General features: G+C 37.1%; 1 protein-coding gene across 1 annotated transcript in view; it reads left to right on the top strand.

Annotated features, from left to right (window-relative positions):
• The window catches only part of LOC145687173 (glycine receptor subunit alpha-2-like), a 190,619-nt gene that overhangs the window by 20,439 nt on the left and 146,333 nt on the right, over positions 1 to 23,847 (top strand). The window contains exon 3 of the mRNA XM_081760637.1: positions 1,093 to 1,233. Coding sequence (XP_081616763.1) covers positions 1,093 to 1,233 — 141 coding nt within the window. The remainder of the gene's footprint in view (positions 1 to 1,092; positions 1,234 to 23,847) is intronic.

The following is a 23,847-nucleotide window of genomic DNA, read 5'->3' as shown; positions in this document are numbered from 1 at the left end:
GGCCGGGGCGGCCCCACAGACAAGGATGTACACAGTAATAAATCAATTAATCAAAGAATATGTGTATTCATCACGACTTATAGCGACTGGACTACTAAAACGCAGACTGAAAGTATTCGAGAATAAAATCCTAAGGCGAATATTCAAACCTAAGAGGGACGGAAATGAAAAGTGGCGGAAACTTCATAACAAGGAACTCCATAATTTACACTGTTTTTCTGACATTATTAGGGTCATTAAGTTTAGGCTCAGATGGGCAGGTCATGTAGCCAGAATGAAAGAAAGTAGAAGCGCTTTCAAAATTTTCATTGCAAACTCAATCGAAAAGAAAAGACCATTAGGAAGCGCTAGGTACGGTTGGGAGGACAATATTAAGATTGATCTTTTAGAAATAGGGATACAAAGCAGAAACTGTATCAAATTGGTTAAGGTTGTGTACAACACTTGGAATGCGATGGGATTTCCCTATAGACCCTATAACAACATGGCATATTTCTTTCCAAAATATTATGAAAACTATTTATTTTATACATTTCGAAATTCGTCGAAATGTTTGTTAGTATTAATGTCGCATGTTCAGTTATACTTTTTCTTGCTTCGGTGATATTAGAGCGCGTTAATTAAAAATTAATTTTCTTCCTTTTAAAATATGTTTAATATATTGAATCAATGGAGAGCTTTTGTGAATGCGGCATTGAACTTCTGGGTTCCACAGCCCATAAAGTTAGTTGGGAAATTATGTTTAATTGTTGTCAATATTGAAGAGGCCGGTAAAGAAGACGTAATTATAAACTTTTCTAAATAAGAATTTAAGCGTTGAGAATATATAAATGTGATCCTAAGGTTTCGTCAATTTCAGTTCTTTTTTTTTTTTTTTTTTTTTGTTAGATAAAGGGTGGCGCTAACGTAAATTTACCCAGATAACGTAAATGTTACTGTATGGGTAAACTCCCTTACGTTCCAGCTTGCGTGTGTGTGTGAGTGTTTGTGTGTGTGCGTGTGGATTTCTTTGTTTTCCCTTCTATTGTTCTTTTTCCTTTTACCGATAAATCTTCAAACTGATTCAAATTCTGTATTTTCAGGTCGTCAAAGTCACTAACTTTAAGTGACATTCTACCTGAAGACCCAAAGACCTACGACAAAATGCAGCCACCAAAGAAAGAGGGAAGGCCAACCACTGTCTCCTTTCACGTCACTGTTATGGGGTTGGATTCCATTGATGAAAACTCTATGGTAAGATATGGATTGCATTTCTACTTGTTACTTCTAAATAATGTACAGGCATTTGTCTTTCCCAGAGTTGCATTTTATACGTAGGACAGGTATTTCCAACTAAATGATCTGTGACGTCACAGTTTGCTTCTCTCTTCACAGGGAGAAGGGAAGTAATTGGCAAGTTGCCTGATTTTGATGAAAGACAGTGGAGACAAGCAAACAAAAAGATCGATAATGTAGTCGATGGTTTTGCAGGCATTCTACTCGTGGATCCACAAATGTGTTTACACTGTCAACACTTCTGCTACGCTATCCTCTCCCCTCTTTCGTCATTGTGTTTCTCACTGCTTTCCTTAGATTATAAAAGAAAGCTTCTACGTTATGCATTGGCCAGTTGGAAATGATTGCTTTAGACTAAAGGAAAAGGGGGGATATTTGAAAGGAATGGTTATTCCATTCTTCTACATCATTTCCCCCTTTCTTTCCTCATAGTGTTTCTCTCTGCTTTCCTGGGGGGCGCGGTGGCTCAGTGGTAGAGCGTTCACCTCTGGTGCTTGGGGTCCCGGGTTCGATCCCAGCCCCCGCCAAGTGAACTTTATGGTGGACAAACACCGTGGGTTTTCTCGGGGTTCTCCCGTTTCCTCCCACTTTCTTCATTCCACCATTTCACTCATCTCTCATCATCACCGTCTCCTTTAGTCTAACCGGCATAACCGTGGGACGTAAAACTCAAAGATTTCATTTAATTTTTCTCTCTGATTTCCTCAGATTATAATACCGCGCTCCTACGTCCGAAATCGGCCAGTTGGAAATGAATAATGTATACAGTATTGACGGATAACCTACTACAGCTAAACTCAGCTATAACGATATCAAAGGGACCTAAAAATAGTGTTGTTGTAACTGAAATGTGCCATATCAGTATCATACATCGGTGGTTGAGGATGATTTAGTATTTGATCATTCGATGGAGCATATATTACAGATACTAGTTTGAGATGTTTGATGTATTTGTGAATGTCTTACTAAGCATGGTATAAAGTCACTTTCCTTATGAGGAATTAGTTCACCTCACTGAATATTTGTAATAGACAAGGTGTCGAAGAAACCGATTTTGATATAACCAAAGTTCAGCTGTATTTAACATGTTTACTTGAAATTGATGAAAATCCTTCAATTAATCAGAATTAACAAAAATGTGATTGTAATGTTAAACACTTACAGAGCTCAGCTCATTTATACGGACCTAACCAAAAATGTAGGGCAATTTTGGATTATTTTGACTTTTCATAAAATGAGAAGTTGTTTGCATACGACAACTATATATTTATGCACGCAAAATATTGTCCTTCTAGTTTGATAAAATAAATTATTTTCTATTGACATGTAGGGGAGAGTAGCCAAAATCGCACCAATTTTTACATAAACGGTTTCAATTCGAAACTTTTGAAGAATTTTTTTTTTCATATTGAATTTTATAGCTTTCCAATTCTTTCATAGCGATTTCATAACGATATCTTATCATTATCATGATTAAAAAAATGATGATATTTTAGAAGCCTGCGATTGGTGCAATTTACGCAACAGATTTAAGAAATACTCGCCGCTACATTTAAGAAATACTATCAACCTCGTGCTTATATATTAAAGAAAGCTGACGGAACAATTCTCAATGAGGCGGAGAGCATCTTAAATAGATGGAAAGATTTCTTTGAGGATTTGCTGAACGCGCAGGCAGAAACTAATGTGCGTGGAGAAAAGGAGATACACACCGCAGAACGGTATATTCCAGAACCCAATCGAATAGAAGTAGAAAACGCTATAAAGAAATTAAGGAAACACAAATCTCTGGGTCTAGATGAAATTCCGGCTGAGTTAAATTTAGCTGGAGGCAAAAAAATGTGGAACAAGATACACAAACTCATTCTCCTTATCTGGAACAAGGAAGAATTGCCACAAGAGTAAAAAGAATCAATCATTGTTCCAATTCACAAGAGAGGCGACAAAACTGAATGTAATAATTATGGAGGCATTTCTCTTCTGTCAACATCCTATAAAATCCTTTCAAATGTTCTATTAGCAAAATTGACCCCATACGCAGATGAAATTATTGGAGATTATCAGTGCGGATATAGACGAAATCGATCAACTATCGACCAAATATTTACCATTCGCCAAATACTCGGAAAAAATTTGGAATACAATAACCCAGTACATCAATTATTTATTGATTTTAGAAAGGCGTACGACTCGGTTAGAAGAGAAACATTATACAACGTTCTTACAGAACTTTGAATACCAAGAAAGCTAATTAGATTAATTAAGATATGTTTAAATGAATCCCAAAGTAAAGTCCGGGTAGGAAATTTTTTGTCCACGAGCTTTCCCGTCGAAAATGGCCTGAAACAAGATGTGTTGTTGCCATTATTATTTAATTTTGTTCTGGAATACGCTATAAGGAAAATCAAAGATAGCAACCACAGCCTAGTGTTGAACGGTATTCACCAGGTTATGGCATATGCTGATGATATAAATTTAACAGAGGATGATAGGAGAACAATAGAAAGAAACGGAGAGATCTTATTAAACGCTTGCAGGGATATGGGTTTAGAAGTAAATGCAGAGAAAACTATATACATGGAAGTGCGTCGGGACCGTAATACGGCAAATTGTGGATGTGTTGAAATATTAAATAATACTTTTGATAAAGTGGATACTTTCAAATAATTAGGATTAATATTAACAGACGAAAATTATATTCACGAAGAAATTAAATGTCGACTAAAAGCAGGGAATTAGTGTTACTACTGGTTCAAAATCTCTTGTCGTCGCGAATTCTGTCGAGGAATTTGAAGCTTAAAATATATAAAACGATAATCATGCCTGTTGTTCTGTATGGTTGCCAAACATGGTCGCTTACTCTGCGGGAAGAATATAGACTGATAGTATTTGATAACAAGGTCCTGAGACGAATATATTCGGACCCAAGAGGAACGGGAATGGGGAATGGTGGAAACTTCATAACAAGTAGGGATGGTACCGAGACCGAGACTAGTCTCGGTCTCGTCTCGGTATCGTCTCGAATTATCGAGACGAGGCCGAGGCCGAGACGGCCTTTTATATACCGAGACGAGACCGAGACCGAGACATGGCTCTATAAATCGAGACGAGACCGAGACGAGACTTAGGTCAGTCTCGAAAGTCTCGGTCTCGTCTCGAATATTGATATAGATAGCTACTAAGATTGCCCTTTACTCAAAATTTGTTTCGTTGCTGTGTTAGATAATATGGGAACGGTTGACTAATGTTCAGTGGCGTATTTAGGGGGTGGCTATCGGACTGAAGCTCCTCCCGAAATAAATTTGTGATCAATTTTTCGCATTGCGCGTACAACACAAATGTTGCTTACTCGTTCTCAAACTTCTCCCGACACAAAATCCACTGCTGATGTATATAACCTTCTATGTCTCTTTCTCTCACTCTCTCAATATATATATATATATACACAGTGGCGGATCCAGGATATGATCAAGGGAGAGTCTAAACCATAGTTTGACGTTTTATCCAGTGTGAAGCAGGATTGAAGCCCATTTTATCCAGTGTAAACCTAAGCGTCAAGTGGGGGCTATAGCCCTTATAGCCCCCCTTGGATCCGCCACTTTATATATATATACCAGCGGATCCACGATATGATCGAGGGAGGGGCTAAACCATAGTTTGACATGTTATCCAGTGTAAAGAAGTAGGATTTAAGCCCATTTTATACAGTGTATAGCTGAGCGTCAAGGGGAGGTATAACTCCTTTAACACTCCCCTTGGATCCTCGCCTGCATATCTTATCTAATATAAGTAAAAGGAAGATTTTGTTTGTCTGTCTATCAGTGTGCCTGTCTGTCTGACTGCCTGTGTGCGGCCTGGGGACCAGACGAGAGTCCAAGAGTTACCAAATTTGGGTGACGGGTACCATGGCCCAGGCCTCAGACAAAGAAGAAGCGTTTTTTAAAAAAGAAATTGAACCAGGGGGTCTCTGGGGGAGCGTTTACCGAGACATGTAAAAATAATACAAAATGGCCGACATTAGTGTCAAATACATAGTCTTCGCGTTCGCTGAGATCAATGGTGAAACTTCGATCGCATTAACCTCCAAATTCACCGCATTCGGTTGCGGGCCGGAGTTCACAGGAGGGATACCGAGACATGTAAAAGTAACCCAAAATGACCAATATTAGTGTCAAATGTAGTTTTTGCGGTCGCTGAGATCAATGGTGTCACTTCCATTAGCGATTACTTTCAAATTCAGCTACCAGTGCATGCGGGTCGGGGTTCACCTGATGGGGAGGGGGTACCGAGACATGTAAAAATAATACAAAATGACCGATATTATTGTCAAATACATAGTTTTCGCGGTTGCTGAGATAGTGATACTCCCACAGGCCTTGACTTCCAAATACTGCTCCCATGCGAAAAATGCTGATTTTTTTTAACATGCTGTGCGAAAAATGAAAGGGGAAATTCTTCTAGATACTCTGCAATACCACTAGATAAACAAGCAGTGTTGCCAACGCAATATAAAGTTGTAATTTCTCAAATTGCACTACGTATTGAGTTTAACGTCCCTTTCAGCAGCGAGGCTATATCAGACTGAACCTACTGATTAAAGTGGAATTCAAACTACATGAGCTCCCGCCGGGAATCGAACTTGGGTCTCTCATGCCAAAGGCTAACCGCTTAGCCACGAAGGAGCTCTACATATTTCTAATTTAGATATTAAATATAACCACAAAAGCACATATATTATTCAGTGTAACAAAGGACAATACATATCACTAACATCAGCATTTTGGAGATCTCTAATAACTCAAATGGCAGGAACATTATAACATTAGTGTTCGGTAGTTTTAATTACAACAAGTCGCAGTTAGATTATTTTAAGCAGTGTTGCGAACTTAAATAAATTTGTAAATATTATTATAAATATAGTGCAAATAACGTAGCTAAACTGCAAAATATTTTAAAATTACTCGTAATTTGTTTTATGGTGCAAGAATGTTTTCAAAATACGATGTTTTTCCTAGTCTCTGGGCTACTTATAATATTAATGTCAAAGCTTCCGTTCCAGCAATACATGTAAAAGGAAATTGTAACTGAAATTAAATGTAACTGATAACTTTTCAGTAACACTAGTTGTTCTCTCTAAGCCTTAGGCCTGGTGTTTTTTTTTTTCAGATTAAAACAGTACTTTATTAAAATTTTAATTACACCCTAACTGCATTTCATTTGTTATAGTTTGATCACCGACCACCTTAGGCCTTAGGCCTGGTGTTTTTTTTTTTTCAGATTAAAACAGTACTTTATTAAAATTTTAATTACACCCTAACTGCATTTCATTTGTTATAGTTTGATCACCGACCACCTCAAACTCGATCCATACCATATAGCTATATGCAATTATTCAAGGATTTACAGTTAGTAATATACATTGTGTTGAGTTTTGATTTGGCTTGTTTTAGTTTAACGTCTAACGGTTATGCTAGGGCGGCTAAAGGAGACGTGGAGTTACCGATAATAGTGGAATCCGAAAAACTTCGGTCGTTGAACTTTACCGCCACCGGGAATCGAACTCGGGACCATGCGAACCAAAATCAAGCGTGCTAGCCACTAGAGCAAATGGGGGTTCTTACATTGTGTTGATTTAAATAATTGAGCCAGTATTGCCAGATCCGAAGATCAAAACGTAGCGTGTCTGTGCTCAAAAGTAGAGGGTATGAACTATTTGTAGCCCAAATATATGGAAATGAATTATTTGGCAACTAATGACTGGTACTAATGAAATCATTTTAACATGGGCTAGAAAATGTGCTGGGCATATTTCAAGAACACGATGTTTCTCATAGTCTCTGGGCTACTTATAATATTAATGTCACAGTTTCCGTTCCAGCAATACATGTAAAAGCAAATTGTTTTTGTCGATGGACGTATGATCAATGGACGAAAACAGTTCTACCAGGGAAGCAAGAAAGTTCGTGCGCATTTGAATCACTCCCGCGTCCATTTCGTTTCTGCTTCAACATCTGTCGTCGTAGCATGAAAGTTTTGACTGTTTGGAAAAGCTTATTCATAGACGCATCAGCCACAGTGAATACAAAAACGCATTTGTTAGTGTGGTGTATAAAAATCGCTCGTGATCATGTCAGTGTCAAATGAAGTTCTTAGAGCTTGTTTGCTTTACGAGTTTAAATTGGGAACAAATGGTGCAGAAGCAGCTAGAAAAATATGTGTTGTCATCGGAGAGGGCGTAATAAGTAAACGTACAGCACAAAAATGGTTCCAGACCTTTTCAACTGGTGATGAGACCTTGCAAGATAAGCCTCGCTCTGGGAGGCCTAAATCAGTGGATATGGACCACCTGAAGGCCGCTATTGAAGATGATTCCAGTCAAACATGTGAGGAACTTGCTCACCCATTCGAGGTAAGCAGGGAAACCATTCGGGTAAGTCTGCATCGGTTGGGGAAGACCTGGAAACTGGGTCAGTGTGTCCCTCACCAGCTGACCGCTACGAGCCAAGCTCTAAGACTGAATATCTGTTCATCTTTGTTGACGAGACACAACATCTGTCCAAATTTGGACCGTATATTAACTTGTGAGGAGAAGTGGGTCATGTATGACAATAAGAAACAGTTATACCATTCGCTATCAACGAATGATCCGAAGTGTTTGACTGCAAAACCAAACATCCATCAACGCAAGGTTTTGCTCTGTGTTTGGTGGACTACAAACGGTATAGTGAACTACGAATTCTTGGAACTACGAATTCTTGGTAAGACAATTACCAAAGATGTGTACTTATCACAACTAAGAACGGTAGACACGTAACTTACCCAGAATGAGCCAGCACTAGTGAACAGAGGAGGTGTGCTCTATCACCAGGTCAATGCGTGCCCTCACACCGCAAATGACGCTGGAGGTAATTTCAGAACTTGATTGGGAGCTTCTACCTCATTCTCCCTACTCCCCAGATGTCGCCCCTTCAGATTACCATTTATTCTTGGCCATGGACAACTTTATGCGTGGCAGGCAGTTCAAGACTGAACAAGACGTCGAAAATGCAGTTGCTGAGTTTTTGGAGTCTCGGGAACAAATATTCTACAACACCGGCATTTACAAGCTTGTTGAGAGCTGGGAGAAGGTTGTAGAAGCAAACGGAGGCTATTTTGCCGAATAAATAAACCGTTAAAACCCTGTAATTGACAGTTTTCTTTCATAGTATAAAAGCGCACCAACTTTTTTGCTTCCCTGGTATATTGGATCCCACGTGACGAAAACAGCCTAGGAAATGTCTACATACAAGAAATACTGACAAAATCAGGAACCACTGGTAAGTAACCTGGAAAATATTTACCCAAGATAGATAGTTGAAGAGAAAACTTGGGAAGACTTCATCCAGCAGGGATTAATAATGGTTGATTATGATGATGGTGATGATTTTATATCGAGACCTCAGAGTTAAACTAAACCAAGTCATACTTTTGTAATATTACAGGAGAAGCGAAAAACCTGTTCCTTAACTAAGATCTATAGTACTGTTTCTCAAACTATACTAAGTAGTTACAAAGTAGTAGGATGCTTTCAGACTTACATTATTACAGCACTAGAAAGAACATGGTCTATTAAAAAGTATTCTAACTTAATTTGACCAAAAAGTGACTTAGTCTACCACTAATGTTCATATATATATATATATATATATATATATATATATATATATATATATATATATATATATATATATATATATATATATATATACATACATAATTGATTTCAGTATTAAATTAAATAGAATATTTTTTTTACATATAAATTGGAACATATTTGACATTTTTTACAGACTGATAAACAGCAAATTCTGAACAGTTAATTATAAAAGAAAAACTTCTTCTAATGATTTTCCAGGAGGTAATGTACCTAAAATGGAAGCCACATTTCCTCGCTGAACTGCTATGCTGATACGTTGTATCAGAAAAGTAGAAGCCCGCTTGTCACCAGTAAGGTGTGCTATACGTTGGCCTACTTCTTTGATGAAATTGAGCCCTTCGAGACCCCAAATGCCGCTCGATTCAATGGCTACGGGCACGAACATGTATCTATTGAGCAGATCTTTATATTTTCTTCTTTTCTCGCATTCTCTGCGGGCTGCAATAGCTCCTTCTCGAGATGAAGAGTCAAATTAGATGACGCGAAAGTGTCAGAGCATGTGAAATCCCAGAGAAGAATCCTTCCCCTCTTACATGGTACCAGCGTCATGCCATCTGGTCTTTTGCCATCAGATCTGTTACACCCCACAGGTTCACGGACAGATGGAACTTCCGCCGATGTGAGTGCTCTCCAGATAATGTCATTCACGTTCACATGTCTTCCGGAGCTACTTATACAAGACAGACCGTGTAGACCATTCTGCTTGACTGATGCACCACATTTAGAGCAGTTGTGTGATTCACAGATGTCTACTCCTAGGCGAAGTGCAACTGCAATACGAAAACTTTCGTTTGGAAGGTGCAGTCTTAGGGTGTGTGAAGGTAATGCCTGTAGCCAAGCACCTGAAATTGCTGATGAGGAGGCGAGGAGTCTAGCCTTATCCTCTTGACTGTCTGCTTCTTGTAATAACACTGATTGATGTAATTTGATGATATATATATATACTGTTAATACTTTTGACTAGTTAATACTTCATGTTGCTGCAAAACTACGGAAATTAATACAAAAACAACTAGAAAGTTAAGAATCACTTGTTTTGGCGGGAGAGAGAAAACAGATATAGATAGCTCGAATTACCTATATACTTATATAATATGTATGTTATATTTCGCAAGTAATTTTCAATCAATATAAAATTTCAACGTAATGAACGCACGATTAGTTTTCTTGAGTATAGATCACATCCACCGCTAAGTGCTCAGGAATAAGCTTAATCTATGTTATGGCAGTGGATATATGCTTATGTAATGCACTACAACTTTAGGAACTTGTATAAAAAACAGAATGTACTTAAATTTAGACGCGAACTATGCGAAACATCTGACTTTGAATCTAATTTCTTTCGTGATCCAACCCGAGACCACACATAGCAAAGATGACTGCCGTAGCTCCCACCACAAAAAATTCAGGAAGTTCGTGTTATAAGGTGGCAATTAAACACGTAGATGTGAAACGGTAATAAAGCATTTGATCAATTTTAAACAAAATACATTGCAGTAATAATTTACCCTTTTGTTAAGATAATGAACGTTATATTCTGTTTTTAAAATGACAGTCAAAGCAGAATGTATTGGATAATAAATGAGAAACTGTAAAATTTCAATTTCGGTAAGATTAAATACATTCATGCTGCTATGTGTTGCGTTATACGTTAGGAGGTATTGAACAATTCTGATTCAAAGGAAGAAAATAAACTACTATATAGTACTGAAGTTAATTTAATAGAGTTTAATTGTATGGGCAGTACTGAGACCATATATGAGAAAGTCTTTTGCTGAAAGTGAAATATGGGTTACTGGTAGGGTTTTATCCCAGGCATGATATACTCATTGATGATTGAACCTGGAACACACGCATAGAAATCATTAGCGCTAGCAAATTAGCTCTGAAGCAGTACACCATACTATAATTCTAAGTCAAGAATGAAGGCCCTCCGGCTTCCATAGGTCATTGAGTTTGTTAGTTAAGGTTTGCTCAATGTAGTTCAAATCATACCTATGTAGTTCGAACAGGAAGAAATGAGAATGTATTCGATCTATTAATGCTAAATGTATTGAATTATTTCGACCATTATTTCTCTAAGATTTGACTAAACACAATTATCTCACTTAAAAGCATAGCTACCTTATAGTATTATTGTGTAAAGTATGTTTAATGTGACTCATACAGCTTAGAGCCAATTTAATCAGGAAGAAAAGAAAATATCGTCAATCTGCGAAAGCTTAGAGTATGGCAGTTGTTCTCAGCCAGTATTTATCAAGGACAAGGCTATTAAGGTCATCTAGCTGTAAAATAAATTTACACCACTCTTCTCCAACTGGAGCTCTGTGACGTCATAGTTTGTTCATCTTATTCAACGTCAACCACATGAACAGATAAGGAATAGAGCGTTGATAAAATATAATGTTGGCAGGCAAACAGGAACATCGATGGCGTAGTCAATGGTTCAGTGCTTGTGGTCCCATATCTACTCATAAACTAACAACACTTCTCTACATCATTCTCCACCTTTACTCCTCTTCTTCATTGCTCTACCAGTCTCTCTTAGTCGCTGCCCTTTTCTTGTCAACCTCATGAACTAACAGAGACGAGTTGAAGAGCCTAGTACATTGAAACACAGTGATAGTAAGAAGGGAAAAATATTGACGGTGGGGTCTGTGCATTTGGAAGTACGCCACTCATGGATTCGTTAACAATACACTTCCAACACTTATCTAGTCCAGTCTTCAGCTTCACCCACACCTGCACTACTCTATCTGTTACTGTCAGTCATTACTCCCATTCTTGGTCAAACTCATAAACAGACATGGAACAAGTGAAGTACACCTGGTGCGTTGATATAAACAGTGTTGACAGGCAAAGTTCATCGATAGCATAGTCAATCATTTTGCAGACATACGACCTATGTGGATCCATGACTAGCCTATATTGGCAACTCTTGTTGATTCTCCGGACTCATTTTCTCGTCTCCACTGCTCTACCTGTTTCACTTTGTCACTGCTTCAAGCATAAAGGAGTTCTCTAACATCACATAGCAGTCCATTGGAAGTAAATTCCCTGCATTGTGATTACGCCCACAACGCTTGAAGTTTGGTTACCATTTAGTTTTCGTATTTATCTGCGAGCACTTTAAGTATTAAATTCATTTATTTTACCTCAAACAACCTTTGATAAGTTAATGGCAAGATATAGGGCAATTTTAGATCATTATTTCTTCAGTATACTATTGATCATAACTATCTTGCTTCCAACCCATTTACGACGTAACTGTTATTTAAGTGTAAAATTTGTGCATGCCTTAAAGAGTGTTGCAGAAATCAATCCTAATATACGAGGAAGTTCCATGACCATTGTTCCTCAAACACATAATTGGTCTTTACCACATCGCCTTAAACCCGAATGCTAAACTTGATCGAATGTAGTTCCAACCGTCTTGGAAAGCAATCAGTACCAGTGGCGGCTATAACGACCCAGTAGATCCCGCGGTGCAAATGCCCTCCAAACTTTAGGGGCTCCTCAATTATATGTTTTTTTTTTTTAGCTCTGTGTGTTAGGCGGGGAGAACACAGCAAGTTTTTCCGCCACTGATCCGTACCACGACTCTATATCAAGATGTAATGCTTTATACTACCTAAATGAACTGTACTGGACTGTACAATCAAAAGAAAATAGTTAGTAATGCTAATATGTAGTGCAATTTTTCGGCCACTGTTCCCTAAGGACATGACTGATAATAATCATCTTCGTATCAGACCATCCAAGTTACGGCCACTACAATCGCGCTAAATTTAGTCACTAGCTCAAAAATTCCTTGGAAAAACTGGTTTAAATCCAAGTAGAGGTATAGTAACTGAATTAAATTGGAATATGGTGGTTTAACAGTAGAATGATTCCATCTATGCGTGGATCCCTGGTTTGATCTTATGCCACACAAGCATATGGTGAGTGGGTCAATGAAAACTTGACCCACGACCCACTGACCCACTACCCACCGTGACCCACGACGCACTGACCCACCACCCACCATGAGCCACCACCCATCGTGACCCACTCTGACCCACTCTGACCCACCACCCACCGTGACCCACCACCCACCATGAACCACTCTCATCCACTTTGACCTACTCTGACTCACCAAAATTCATTGTCATCAACTCTGAACACGATCCACGGCCTCTTCTGAACTGACTAAAGAGTTTACACTTGTAATAAAACAAGACTGTGAAATTGTCACTAAACGAAGTTTGAATTTCTAGTCAATCGCTCAAGCAGAGCACCACTCTGTTACTAGGATGGGCACGAGTCGAGCTAAAACTCGACTTGACTCGAATTCGAGTCGAGTTTCGAGTCGAGCCAAAGATAATTTTCTCGATTCGAGTTCCGAGTCGAGTCGCTGTTTTGAGGTCGAGTTTCGAGTCGAGTCGAGTTTGATAAATGGCTCGCTCGTTCAGCTCGTTTTAGCTTGTTTCGAAATCATTGCCTGATTCAATGATTAGACTGGAAAGCGAAAGCTATGAGAAATGTAAGCACTAATGTGGAATACTTTTAGTGTTGCTCACGAGAGGGGACATTGCTCGCATCTCGTCTCGTCTCGATAACGAGACGACAATATATTTTTATAACGAGACACCTTCAAATATGGTGAGCATCAATATAAGTATATACTGTAGTTCTTACCATCAAGGCTCAGACCTGCACAATCGAAGTTTTGAGCCCAAGCAGAAGCCCACCCCGGGAAGTGATGTCAACCGGCTCGACTCGGTTCAACTGAGTGAACAGCTCGTGCCAGCTCGGTTGGGGTAAGACATCGGCTCGGCTCAATTTAGCCGACAGCTTGAGCTGGTTTGGTTGTGACGAGCCATCGACTTGACTCAAGTAAGCAGATAGCTCGAGCCGGCTCGGTTGAGATAAGCCACCGACTCGGTTTGACTCTGCTGAGGTGAGCCTTCGGCTCGAGAGAGCTCGGTTGAAACGAGTCCATCGGTTCGGCTCAACAAAGCCGATGGCTCCAGTGGGGTCGGTTAGGGTAAGCCATCAACTCGATTCGGCTCCGCTCAGGTGAGCCACCGGCTCAAGCCGACTCGATTGGGATGAGCCATCGGCTCGAGTTGGCTTGGTGGGGATGAGCTGTTGTCTCGGCTCACTTCTCGGTAGGGATGCGCACGAGACGAGTCGAGATTTAAGACTGTTTCGACTCGTCTCGAGAAAACGCTGTTCGAGGTTATATATATATATATATATATAACCTTTACATACCGTCTTATAAGCATTTTTTTAAATAATTTACATATTACGTAGTAAATTGCGATACAAGTTTCAATTTCTATCGCAGTTTGTAAATTTTGTAGATCATTTTATGCACTATTATGAGTAATTATATATTCATATAGCAAGTCCAATAAATACGAAAGTACTTGACAATTCCATTCATTATGAAGGAAATTGTGAATTACTCTCGTATTTATTGGATTTCTTCTATAAATTTATTATTATTATTATTATTATTATTATTATTATTATTATTATTATTATTATTATTATTATTATTAATAATAATAATAATAATAATAATAATAATAATAATAATAATAATAATAATAATAATAATAATTTCTCGACTACAAAGATAGAAAGAAGAAGAATTCCGTCACTAGTAACACAGAAGCGAAAATGACTTCTAATTGAAAATAATAGATCAATGCATTTAATTTCGGGGAGAGTCTATAGGGGTACTTTAGAGTTTACGGCTTTTCTCTGCAACCCGCGCTCATTGTTGGAAAAGCATTATATTTTATTATGTTATTTGTCAAGTTTAGCGAAATAAGAGTTTTACCACAGTGACAAATTGAACAATTCGGCTCAGAAAAACAACGCATTGGCTGTTCTTCAAATACATACACACAAAAAGAGAGCCCATTTGGTCAGGATGTTTTTTGAGTTAGCTTTGTGGCGTCTCGCAAGGAGAAATCTTACAAGTGTAGTATGCTGGGTTTTACAACAGATATAAATGGGCATCAGCACTTCAAATGAAAAGCGAAAAGAAAAGAGCTGGTTGCCATACTTGAGACTTGGGAAGATGCCAAACATGGGATTGAATTATGCCAGATTTTCAAATTATATTCCTGAACTACTTATCTTCATTATTTTAATGAAGTGTTTTAACTGTATTCATGCACAAAGGTAATATGACGCTGTGTCGCAAAGATAATACAATAAATTGATAAATACCACTATATATATATATATTGTTATGTATGATGTTTTGGTTCTGGGATTGGCGTAGCAATTATGTACACTTTCTTTTGTGAAATCGTAATTGAGATCACTTCTTCACTCTCCACCCAGTATTACAAAGTTGGTTCGGAGTCCAACTCCCTTTTAGCCTCGGTTTCGAAAACGTCGTCGGCTTACTGGTTCGAAGATGATGAGAAAATGCACTAAAGTGGTAGAGCTTGGTACTAGAAATCGAAACCCAGGTAACACTTGAAGACTGTGAGTTGAATCTAACTAGGTGGGATAGCTTGACTGAATCAAAGAGACCATTTCACTTTACTTTTTATTAAAAAAAATAAAATAAGAATACAGATCAATTTAACAAACTCGGTTACTTGGAGTTACAACTTGGAAGTTTTTCTACATTATTCAAGTGGGAGCACAACCCCATAACACTCAATGGGTGCTAGAAGGTTTTTATGCTAAACCGCGAGTTATTGAAAATAGTAAAGTGTGAACTTTGTACATCGCAACTTGCATTGGCCCGAAAGGAAGAAATGTTAAGTCTCGAAGAGGGAATGTGGTCTCAGATTGATGGAACTTGAAAATAAAACTCATATTGATCACTAAACAATCTCAAAGTGCTCTTCCCGTGTGGAGGGGGAACTTAGAAAAAATTAGCACATACCTGATTCTTATGAAGAGCGTCCCTAACCAGAGCGAAGTTCACTGTTAGCCGTCCGTCCGTAGAATCAACCGGTGCGGCAGACAAGCCTCGTTTATAAAGGCGCTTCGTCCCACGCATTTCTGCCTTTTCTGACGTAGCTCGAAGGCGACGTCACGAGCCTCATCGAGCATGGGAGAGACTTCTTCACGCGCATGCTCAATAGTGGTTAAGACTTCTAGTATTTCTATGATTTTTCTCTATCACGCCGGGATTGAAATTCCTATTTTACATTTCTTTTTACAGTTTTTGTTTTATACCTGGTTCTAACTACATAATAGATTTCATATAGTTATTGCTCTCGTGGTGTTCCCTAACTATTGCCTCTAGGACCCAGCTCTGTGATCTGAGTAAAATCAAAGCTAGGGTCATACCACTATCCCATGCGTGTGGTTTGGTGTCAATGAGGCATCAGGTTGATAATTCAATCTGGACCTCACCTGACTCCGTTCTCCCTATTTCTCTTTCCCTTACTGCACACACAATTTGAAACGCGCGGGCGTCTCGCCCTATAATTTGGAGTCCGGCTTAGGACTACGAGGCACAACTGTGTAACAGTTATCCGCCGACCTCGGTAAAAAAAAAATAAACAAAAAAAAATGTCGAAAGTTGTCTTTCTAGCATCTATATTCATTTACAACAACGGTTGTCCAAGGCAAGTTGCTGGGAGTTAAAGGGTTAATATAGAACTGGCCTTACACAAGGCGTTAGGAACTAACAACAAACTTTCTTGAGGGATTGGAGATTATGCACGACTAAACTGCAAGAGAGCGTGATTGTAAGATTTCATGTGTCATAACTAACTATAGTACGTTTAAATGTTACTTAAATAGTAGCTTAATTCCGTTAGCAAAATAGTAGATTAAAATATGTAAGATGAAACCTTACAATCTTGGAATCCTTCTAGCTTATAGTTATCAACTCACAATAATATATATATTTTATTTTATATTTTTTTTTTAAAAAACCAATTCCTAACCATATTATTAAACATGACTTCGAACCGATTATGAGTACAGCTTCTAATAGTATAAAGAAAAGTAAGATTTTGTGAATCCAATAATTTGCTAATTACCATTGTATTTACGGTACTGAGTACAAGTATAGTTATACGTGTTAAATGTGCTTGTCGCAGGCTATTAAGTTTATTCAACTAGAAATGAAAGAATTTTTGACATTATATGCACTCAAACAAAAAAAAATAGCGTGAAGCGCTTTAAAGTTTGACTGTGATGAACGATAAAATTACAAGAGTAGTTCTCATTGTTTATAGTATAAGCCAAATGGGATAACATGTAATGATGTAGACTAGTATACTCAATTGTGTTGCCTGAATTTTCTTTTTTTTTCTTTTTTTTCTTTTTTTTTAATTAATGCGGGGTTGTGCTTTACAGTTTGTGAACAACATTTCTTATGTTGTTTCTATATACCAGTTATACTTTATAAATCATAGGCTATACTCTACTTTCCAGAATCAAATGAAGATTTTATAACCTGTAATGTATTGAAAGTATTGGAGTACTCCCTTGAGTAAACCTTTGAAGATATTTGAATACTCCATTACATATCTGGTAGTAAATTTATTTGTAACATAGGAGCGATTGCATACTGAATGATCAAATCGCATATGTAAAATAACTTGAGTACTTAACAACTAGCGATTACAACAGTTGCTGAATGCTTAATAAATGTTAGAAATGCGTCTATACGCATTTTATATGAAACTCATCCTATTGTTATCAAAAATGCATCTCACATTATTAGTTATTGCTCTTTGTATTGATAATGCAATAAAAATGTAATATATTTCAAACTTACTGTATAGCTCTGTTCTATACAGGGTAATCATAGTATGTACATGTGTTTTTCTAAACTTCTACTCAGCTTGATTGCTATTTTGACCTCGATTTGGTTTCTCTCATCCTGTGTGGTATGCATTACGCTAGACACAATGATATTTACGTATACTGATAACGTACAGACATTACAATCGATTAGCGCATTTTAGCACACCTAAGGATTACATATAACAACTCTAGACTTCTTTTCATGAATCCATGAGAGGTTGTGTTAGCAAAGGGGGGAGTCTGAATGGTTAAAATACTGACCCTATGGTTAGTATGTTCGTTTATGCCCTAATGGCCTATGGTAGTATCAGATACAAAATCTAATAATCAGGGATGCAGTTACATTTGCTATACCAAAAGACAGGTTTCTTGCAGGGGATTTCATATCGATTCCTTATAATTAGAGGGGAATGTCAGTGGGTGTTATAGGTTAGTATTGTTAGTATTCCTATTCTTATTACTTTAATAATAGTATGAACGTATGTTATGTCTTCTTTATTTAATTTATTTTTTTTTTAAATATACACCGAAATCGAAAGGGATTTCTTTGCGGTTACAAAGGGAATTTTACGAAGTCAAGTTACATCATGTTTCATCGTGTTAGTGGATCTTGTTGATTTATAGGATAGATTTTAAACGCAAAAGTTAACCACAACATAAGCTATATTTGATATGTTTTTAAAACACACCGGAAGTATGTTCCGTTCTTTCTTTTAATTCTACTAGCCTTGACTGATAACAGGCCTCGGTTTCCGTTGTGGTGAACTTTTCTGTTTTTTCAGTCTTAAATGCCTAGTGTAAGTGATTTAACTATACGGAGAGTAATTCTACATGATGACGTCACGGGAACCTGTTGTTGAGCAACAGTTAAATTCAACGTGCAATGGATAATTTAATAAAGTACTTCCTTGTCTTTTTCGCTTCGATGTTTGCCAAAAGATAGCTATACAGAGGGTTCCACAACTTACGGTCTGTAACATGGTGGAATGAAAATGTGTAAACTCGATTACCATACTCACATATATACTTCGTTACATGTTTAAAAACAAACTTATGCTTTTACTTGACCAAACAATAGACATTCAATTTTTTTTTTTTTTTTTTTTTTTTTACATTTAGACAATAACTGTCCATGGTTTTTGGTACGTTGGATCGTGGTTAATACAAGGAAATTGAGTTGTTTCATATATTGAAAAATATTTAAAGTCTCTTGACAATGTTTACAATCTTCTTATGATTTTTCACAACGCTGATTTGAAAGGAGTTTTTTTTTTTATTCCTTTTATTTTGAGTCTTATCACTTGTCCAAATTTTGTGTTTGTACTGCTACGAGAAGAGTTTTTCACCTGTAAGCAATGAACTGAGGTAAGTCAATGGAAGTCTGTCCATAGATAAACGAGATTTCCTTGTCACTGCAGGATTTTATAAAATTTTGTAGCACAAAGAAAGTTCTGGATCCGGATGGAAATTCAGATTTTAGATCACTGTTGCCCATTACTAAACAGTGATGGATCGATCAATAACAGTAATCGATTACCATATCATCCCTCTGGATCAGCCCTGGAGGGGGCTCACAGGCTGCAATCTGGATCCTTGGGTACCTCCAGATACCAGGGGGGGCCTTACTCTAGACATCACACTGGGTAGGCAATGGACATGGCTCTGCAATCAGAGAGACTATTAGACTACATAATCATTAATGCGTTGCATAATATCCTTGTCTTATGCGAAGTACTTGTTTACATAGGAAGTCCACCGAATTCCTCTCTTTTTTTTAATTGTTTATTATATATATTTATTCAACGGGGCTGACCACACATCAAATCTAAGAAAGATATAGCAATCAATGGAACCTGCAGGGGTTACCCAAAAATGAGGCTATTCGAAGATGAGATTCGAATACAGAATGTTTTTCCTCCAGATGTCCTGAAGGTGCTGACCACACATCGTCAGCATCTAGGTATAGAAACCTGTTTAACTATTTTATGTGATTGTAGTAATATTACAAGAATCAATTTTGTATCATTGAACAAATAAACCAGAAGCCTAGAATTGAGTGTATGTGCGCTGACCACACATTATTGTTAGGATGCCTCTTGTGTTCAAGCTGTGACTGTGGATGAAGATCGAACAATGTCACGGTAAGACAAGTTCTTCTCAAATTGATTGATGTACCTAACTCGGCTTGTTTCGTTGTGAGTGGAATGATAATGATGGAGGAAACTGCATTGTTAAATATCCTTTCCATTTACTGTAATGATTAATGGGTGATGAATCATATGGTGAGTAAATCCAAGGTACTTTACAAGATGGGCAATACCTGGTTTGTTATGACAACGTCAGGACCGTATATTTTGTTTTCAGATGTAGTCAGGTTGAGAACTAGAGTGTTAAAAGGAAGTTTGAACTTAGCCAGCGTGGCGGAAATGAGCTAATTATACACTTGGTATAACGATAAGTGGCTTGTAAATTATCAACTCAGCTGACGAATGTTCGGAGAGAGAGAGGGGAAGAAGGGGGTTTTGCATCGCAACTGAGAGAATTCATCTAGTATACTGTTACAGAAGCCAGCTTCAGACCAGTGACATCTCAGCATTGTCAGATAAGTATATTTGCATTGTTTTTCTGATTTAGAAGACAAGAAGTGGTCAGTCGTTCAGATTTTCATGCATGAGTACAAGAAGTCTATTGTATACAATCTTTTATACCTTGGAATGTTAATATTATCTACCTTTTCTTTATGGTGAGATTTTATTCTAGGTTACTGCGTAAACCACAGAATTAATGATCAGAGTTTAGATTCAACAAGATTTAAATAAATTTAGTTATACCATTGCAAATATGCTAGTTAAGAAAATTAGTTCCAGAGTATCATCAAAATTTTGTTAATGAATTTAACTAAAAACAATAATTGTAACTTGTCTAAAGCAGACTAATAAAAGGTTCTGGCAACTAATTGAACTAAAACACAATCAAGGAGAACTGATATAACTTAAACATGCAAGATTTCATAATTGAACTGCATTTCTAGGTTTACACTTTATTACACCTTATGTACTCATAGTGTTCAAGACAAGACGTATCTCACAATAGGGCAATCTAGCACTTGATAAATGCTCAGTTAACGTGCATATATATATATATATATATATATATATATATATATATATTTTTTACAATTGTAGTGTCTCGCTAAATCTTTGATAATGTGTTGTCTCAATTGTTACAGATTTCTTGAAATAATATTGTAGGGTTTTGAGCTCTATAACGTTAATTATTGACAATTGAGGCCCTCAGAGGAGGCAGTCTTATCTTGTGCACATTGTGATTTCTTCATTATATTTGCAACCCTTTGTAGGTAGCTTAGTAAGAATAATAAAGAAAAATGTCAAATTCCCTTGTCAAAGTGAATTGACAATCAAGTGATTAAAAATAACTATCTTTTAACAAAAATATAAAAAGGAAAATGAATACTCAGTTATTTCCAAGGAGTAGGTCCTTTCACTGCTTTCACCCTTACCACTTATTTCTGGGCAGGTTCTGCTACTTCGACTTCTGTAAGGAAAAACCTGGAACGAAAAATTCTCACACCCACACATAACATTATAGATTGGACGCGGGGACCTGAAGTTGAGTGTAGTGTCCCGGCTTCTTATGAGCCGACAATTAACGAACTTGGCAGTTAGGGCGTGACTAGATTTACCTAGTAGTTTCCTTTGTTTAATTTCTAACTATTAAGTATGATGCCAATTATTGCACTGTGTTAATTTATTAAGTATGATAATCAACGAGTTTAAATAAGATCTTAACTTTGTGGTTCATATTTTTTCAGCTTGTTGGAGTATTCGTATCATCTGTTGCTCGGAGAACGTAGAAGAAGGAGAAGGGAAGACTCACGTCTCCAGAGACAATAGGGGAAGTTTCTTGGTACAGGGTAAGTACTAACTCCTTGAATTGTTAGTGTGTTATCTTTGAAGCATGCATTTCAATTTCTTCACGTCAAGCTACCAATTGGTTTTACTAGTGAGTGTTACATAGTTGAGTGCTAACTCGAGTGCAACGAATTCGCAGTTCATATCCTGGGAGTATCCCAAACTGATTTTATTACTACTGAATTAATTGAGAAAAACAAGAGATCATAATGAACGAGAGTGACCTAAGTTACAAGGTAACAGTGATTATACGAAGTGCGGCTTGCATTACCTGTGATTTTTGTAAGTGATTCCCTAAGGAGAAACAAAATCGTTGCTTAGTGTGTGTCACTCATACAAAAAGTGCGTGAGTCGGGACTCGATCTCCGACTTATCTGTTTCCTTTCAACGTAAGATACAGTTGCGTAACTGCCAATAATTTCCGGTAATTGAGACCATGTTTACAACGATATTAAGTTTGAATTAAATATTTCGGGGCCCGAACTCAGGACCTCTAGTGTAGGTAGTGATGATATGTGATCCACTAAGTGTCCATTGAAAGTATTAGATTCTAACCTACTTTTACACAACCAATTCAAATACAAACTTGCGCTCGTGAGGAGCGATAATTTAGATATAGGATAAAAGGAATGATCCATTAGGGGCTCGAACCAGGGATCGCTAAGAATCAATTGTTTATCTGAGACTATGGTTTATCCCAATCATGATGATTTATGAGGCAACCTTATTATTATTATTCATTTCGTTGTGACGTCATTTCCCTATTTTCTTATTTATCTATTTTCCCGTTATAAATGTTGGTGTGTATAGAAGCTACACGCAACAACATCCTGAGTCCTTGTTAACAGCTGGACTCACTTCCGTCACCCGATAAGAGGTGATTTGCTTTTAGTTTTTAAGGCAGAATGAAAGACGAGTGTTGAGGAAGTATCTGTGAACATTATAAATATGTGCACCCAAACAAAATGCTATTCGATTAACTTTTAATTTTTTAAAGAGTACACTTTTGTTTGTTTATTTTCACAATTTATTTCACTTAAAATTTTAACTACTGTCACGTTCATATATTATATCCTAAAGTTCTTGTGCGCCATGCGCTGTTGTGAGGCAGTGTTTTTTTTTTCACCTATTAAACAGGGCCGCTTATGAAGGGGGCCACCAAATTTTGAAAGTCTTCTGAATTGTAGGTTTAAATCTTTTGGCGGGCATAATCATAAGTGTAATTCTAAACAGAATTAAGTTATTTTATACCAAATTTATTTAAAACAATTTGACAGAGCTCGTGTATCCTTACTATGTGTCATGTAAAGTATGAAGGATTCTATTATTCGAGTATGGATTTCAATACGACCTGCTGTACAAGTAATGATTCTCCTTCAGTGTTTTATTATTATTATTATTATTATTATTATTATTATTATTATTATTATTATTATTATTATTATTATTATTATTATTATTGATAGCGTGGTTTATTACCATTCTGCGGTATAGGAATAGCGTTGTGTGCCTTTTAATCAAGCCAAGCCAAGATTTTAACTTGAATGAAGGCAGTTACACAAGGATGATTGAAAAACACGAGTATAGTGGTGTAGTGGTAGGACAACATCTTGAATAACACTATAGCCCACAATGATGTCCTTTTTGTAACCGTGACTTTACATAACATGGTGATAGTAATATAATCAAGTTAGGTCCAATGAGCGGTTTCTAGCCCATTACCCAATGATGGGAGGACAGGAAAAAAAATGGGGGGGGGGATCAATCTACCCCCAAATGTTCTTACGAAATACATATGGTAGCCTTAACACTAACTTAAGTTTATCTTGCCACAATGAAATAATGATACAACAGGATACTATCTAGTATTTCGATAAATATTATTAATGCCCTTATAATTGAAAACATTATTCTAGAATGAGCATCAGCTTTAATAAGCTTAACTGTTAATACTTGATCATAATTCAACATTAACTGAACATAACTTAAAGGTAATGTAATCTTACTGACTAAATGTAGCAAGTATAGTACACAAGTAGCTATTTACATTCTTTTAAGAAAATGGTAGACATAATGTTACATTATGTACAATATGCGCAGTATGCCAGTACACTGCAGTAGTTGGCCAATAAATTGGTCCTTGCTAAGAGATTGGTCATC

The sequence above is a fragment of the Thermobia domestica genome, chromosome 6 (assembly GCF_964235325.1).
Source record: "Thermobia domestica chromosome 6, izTheDome1.hap1.1, whole genome shotgun sequence".
NCBI classification, from domain to species: domain Eukaryota; kingdom Metazoa; phylum Arthropoda; class Insecta; order Zygentoma; family Lepismatidae; genus Thermobia; species Thermobia domestica.
The sequence above is the reverse complement of the archived record's forward strand: the minus strand, read 5'-3'. Positions and strand labels throughout refer to the sequence as shown.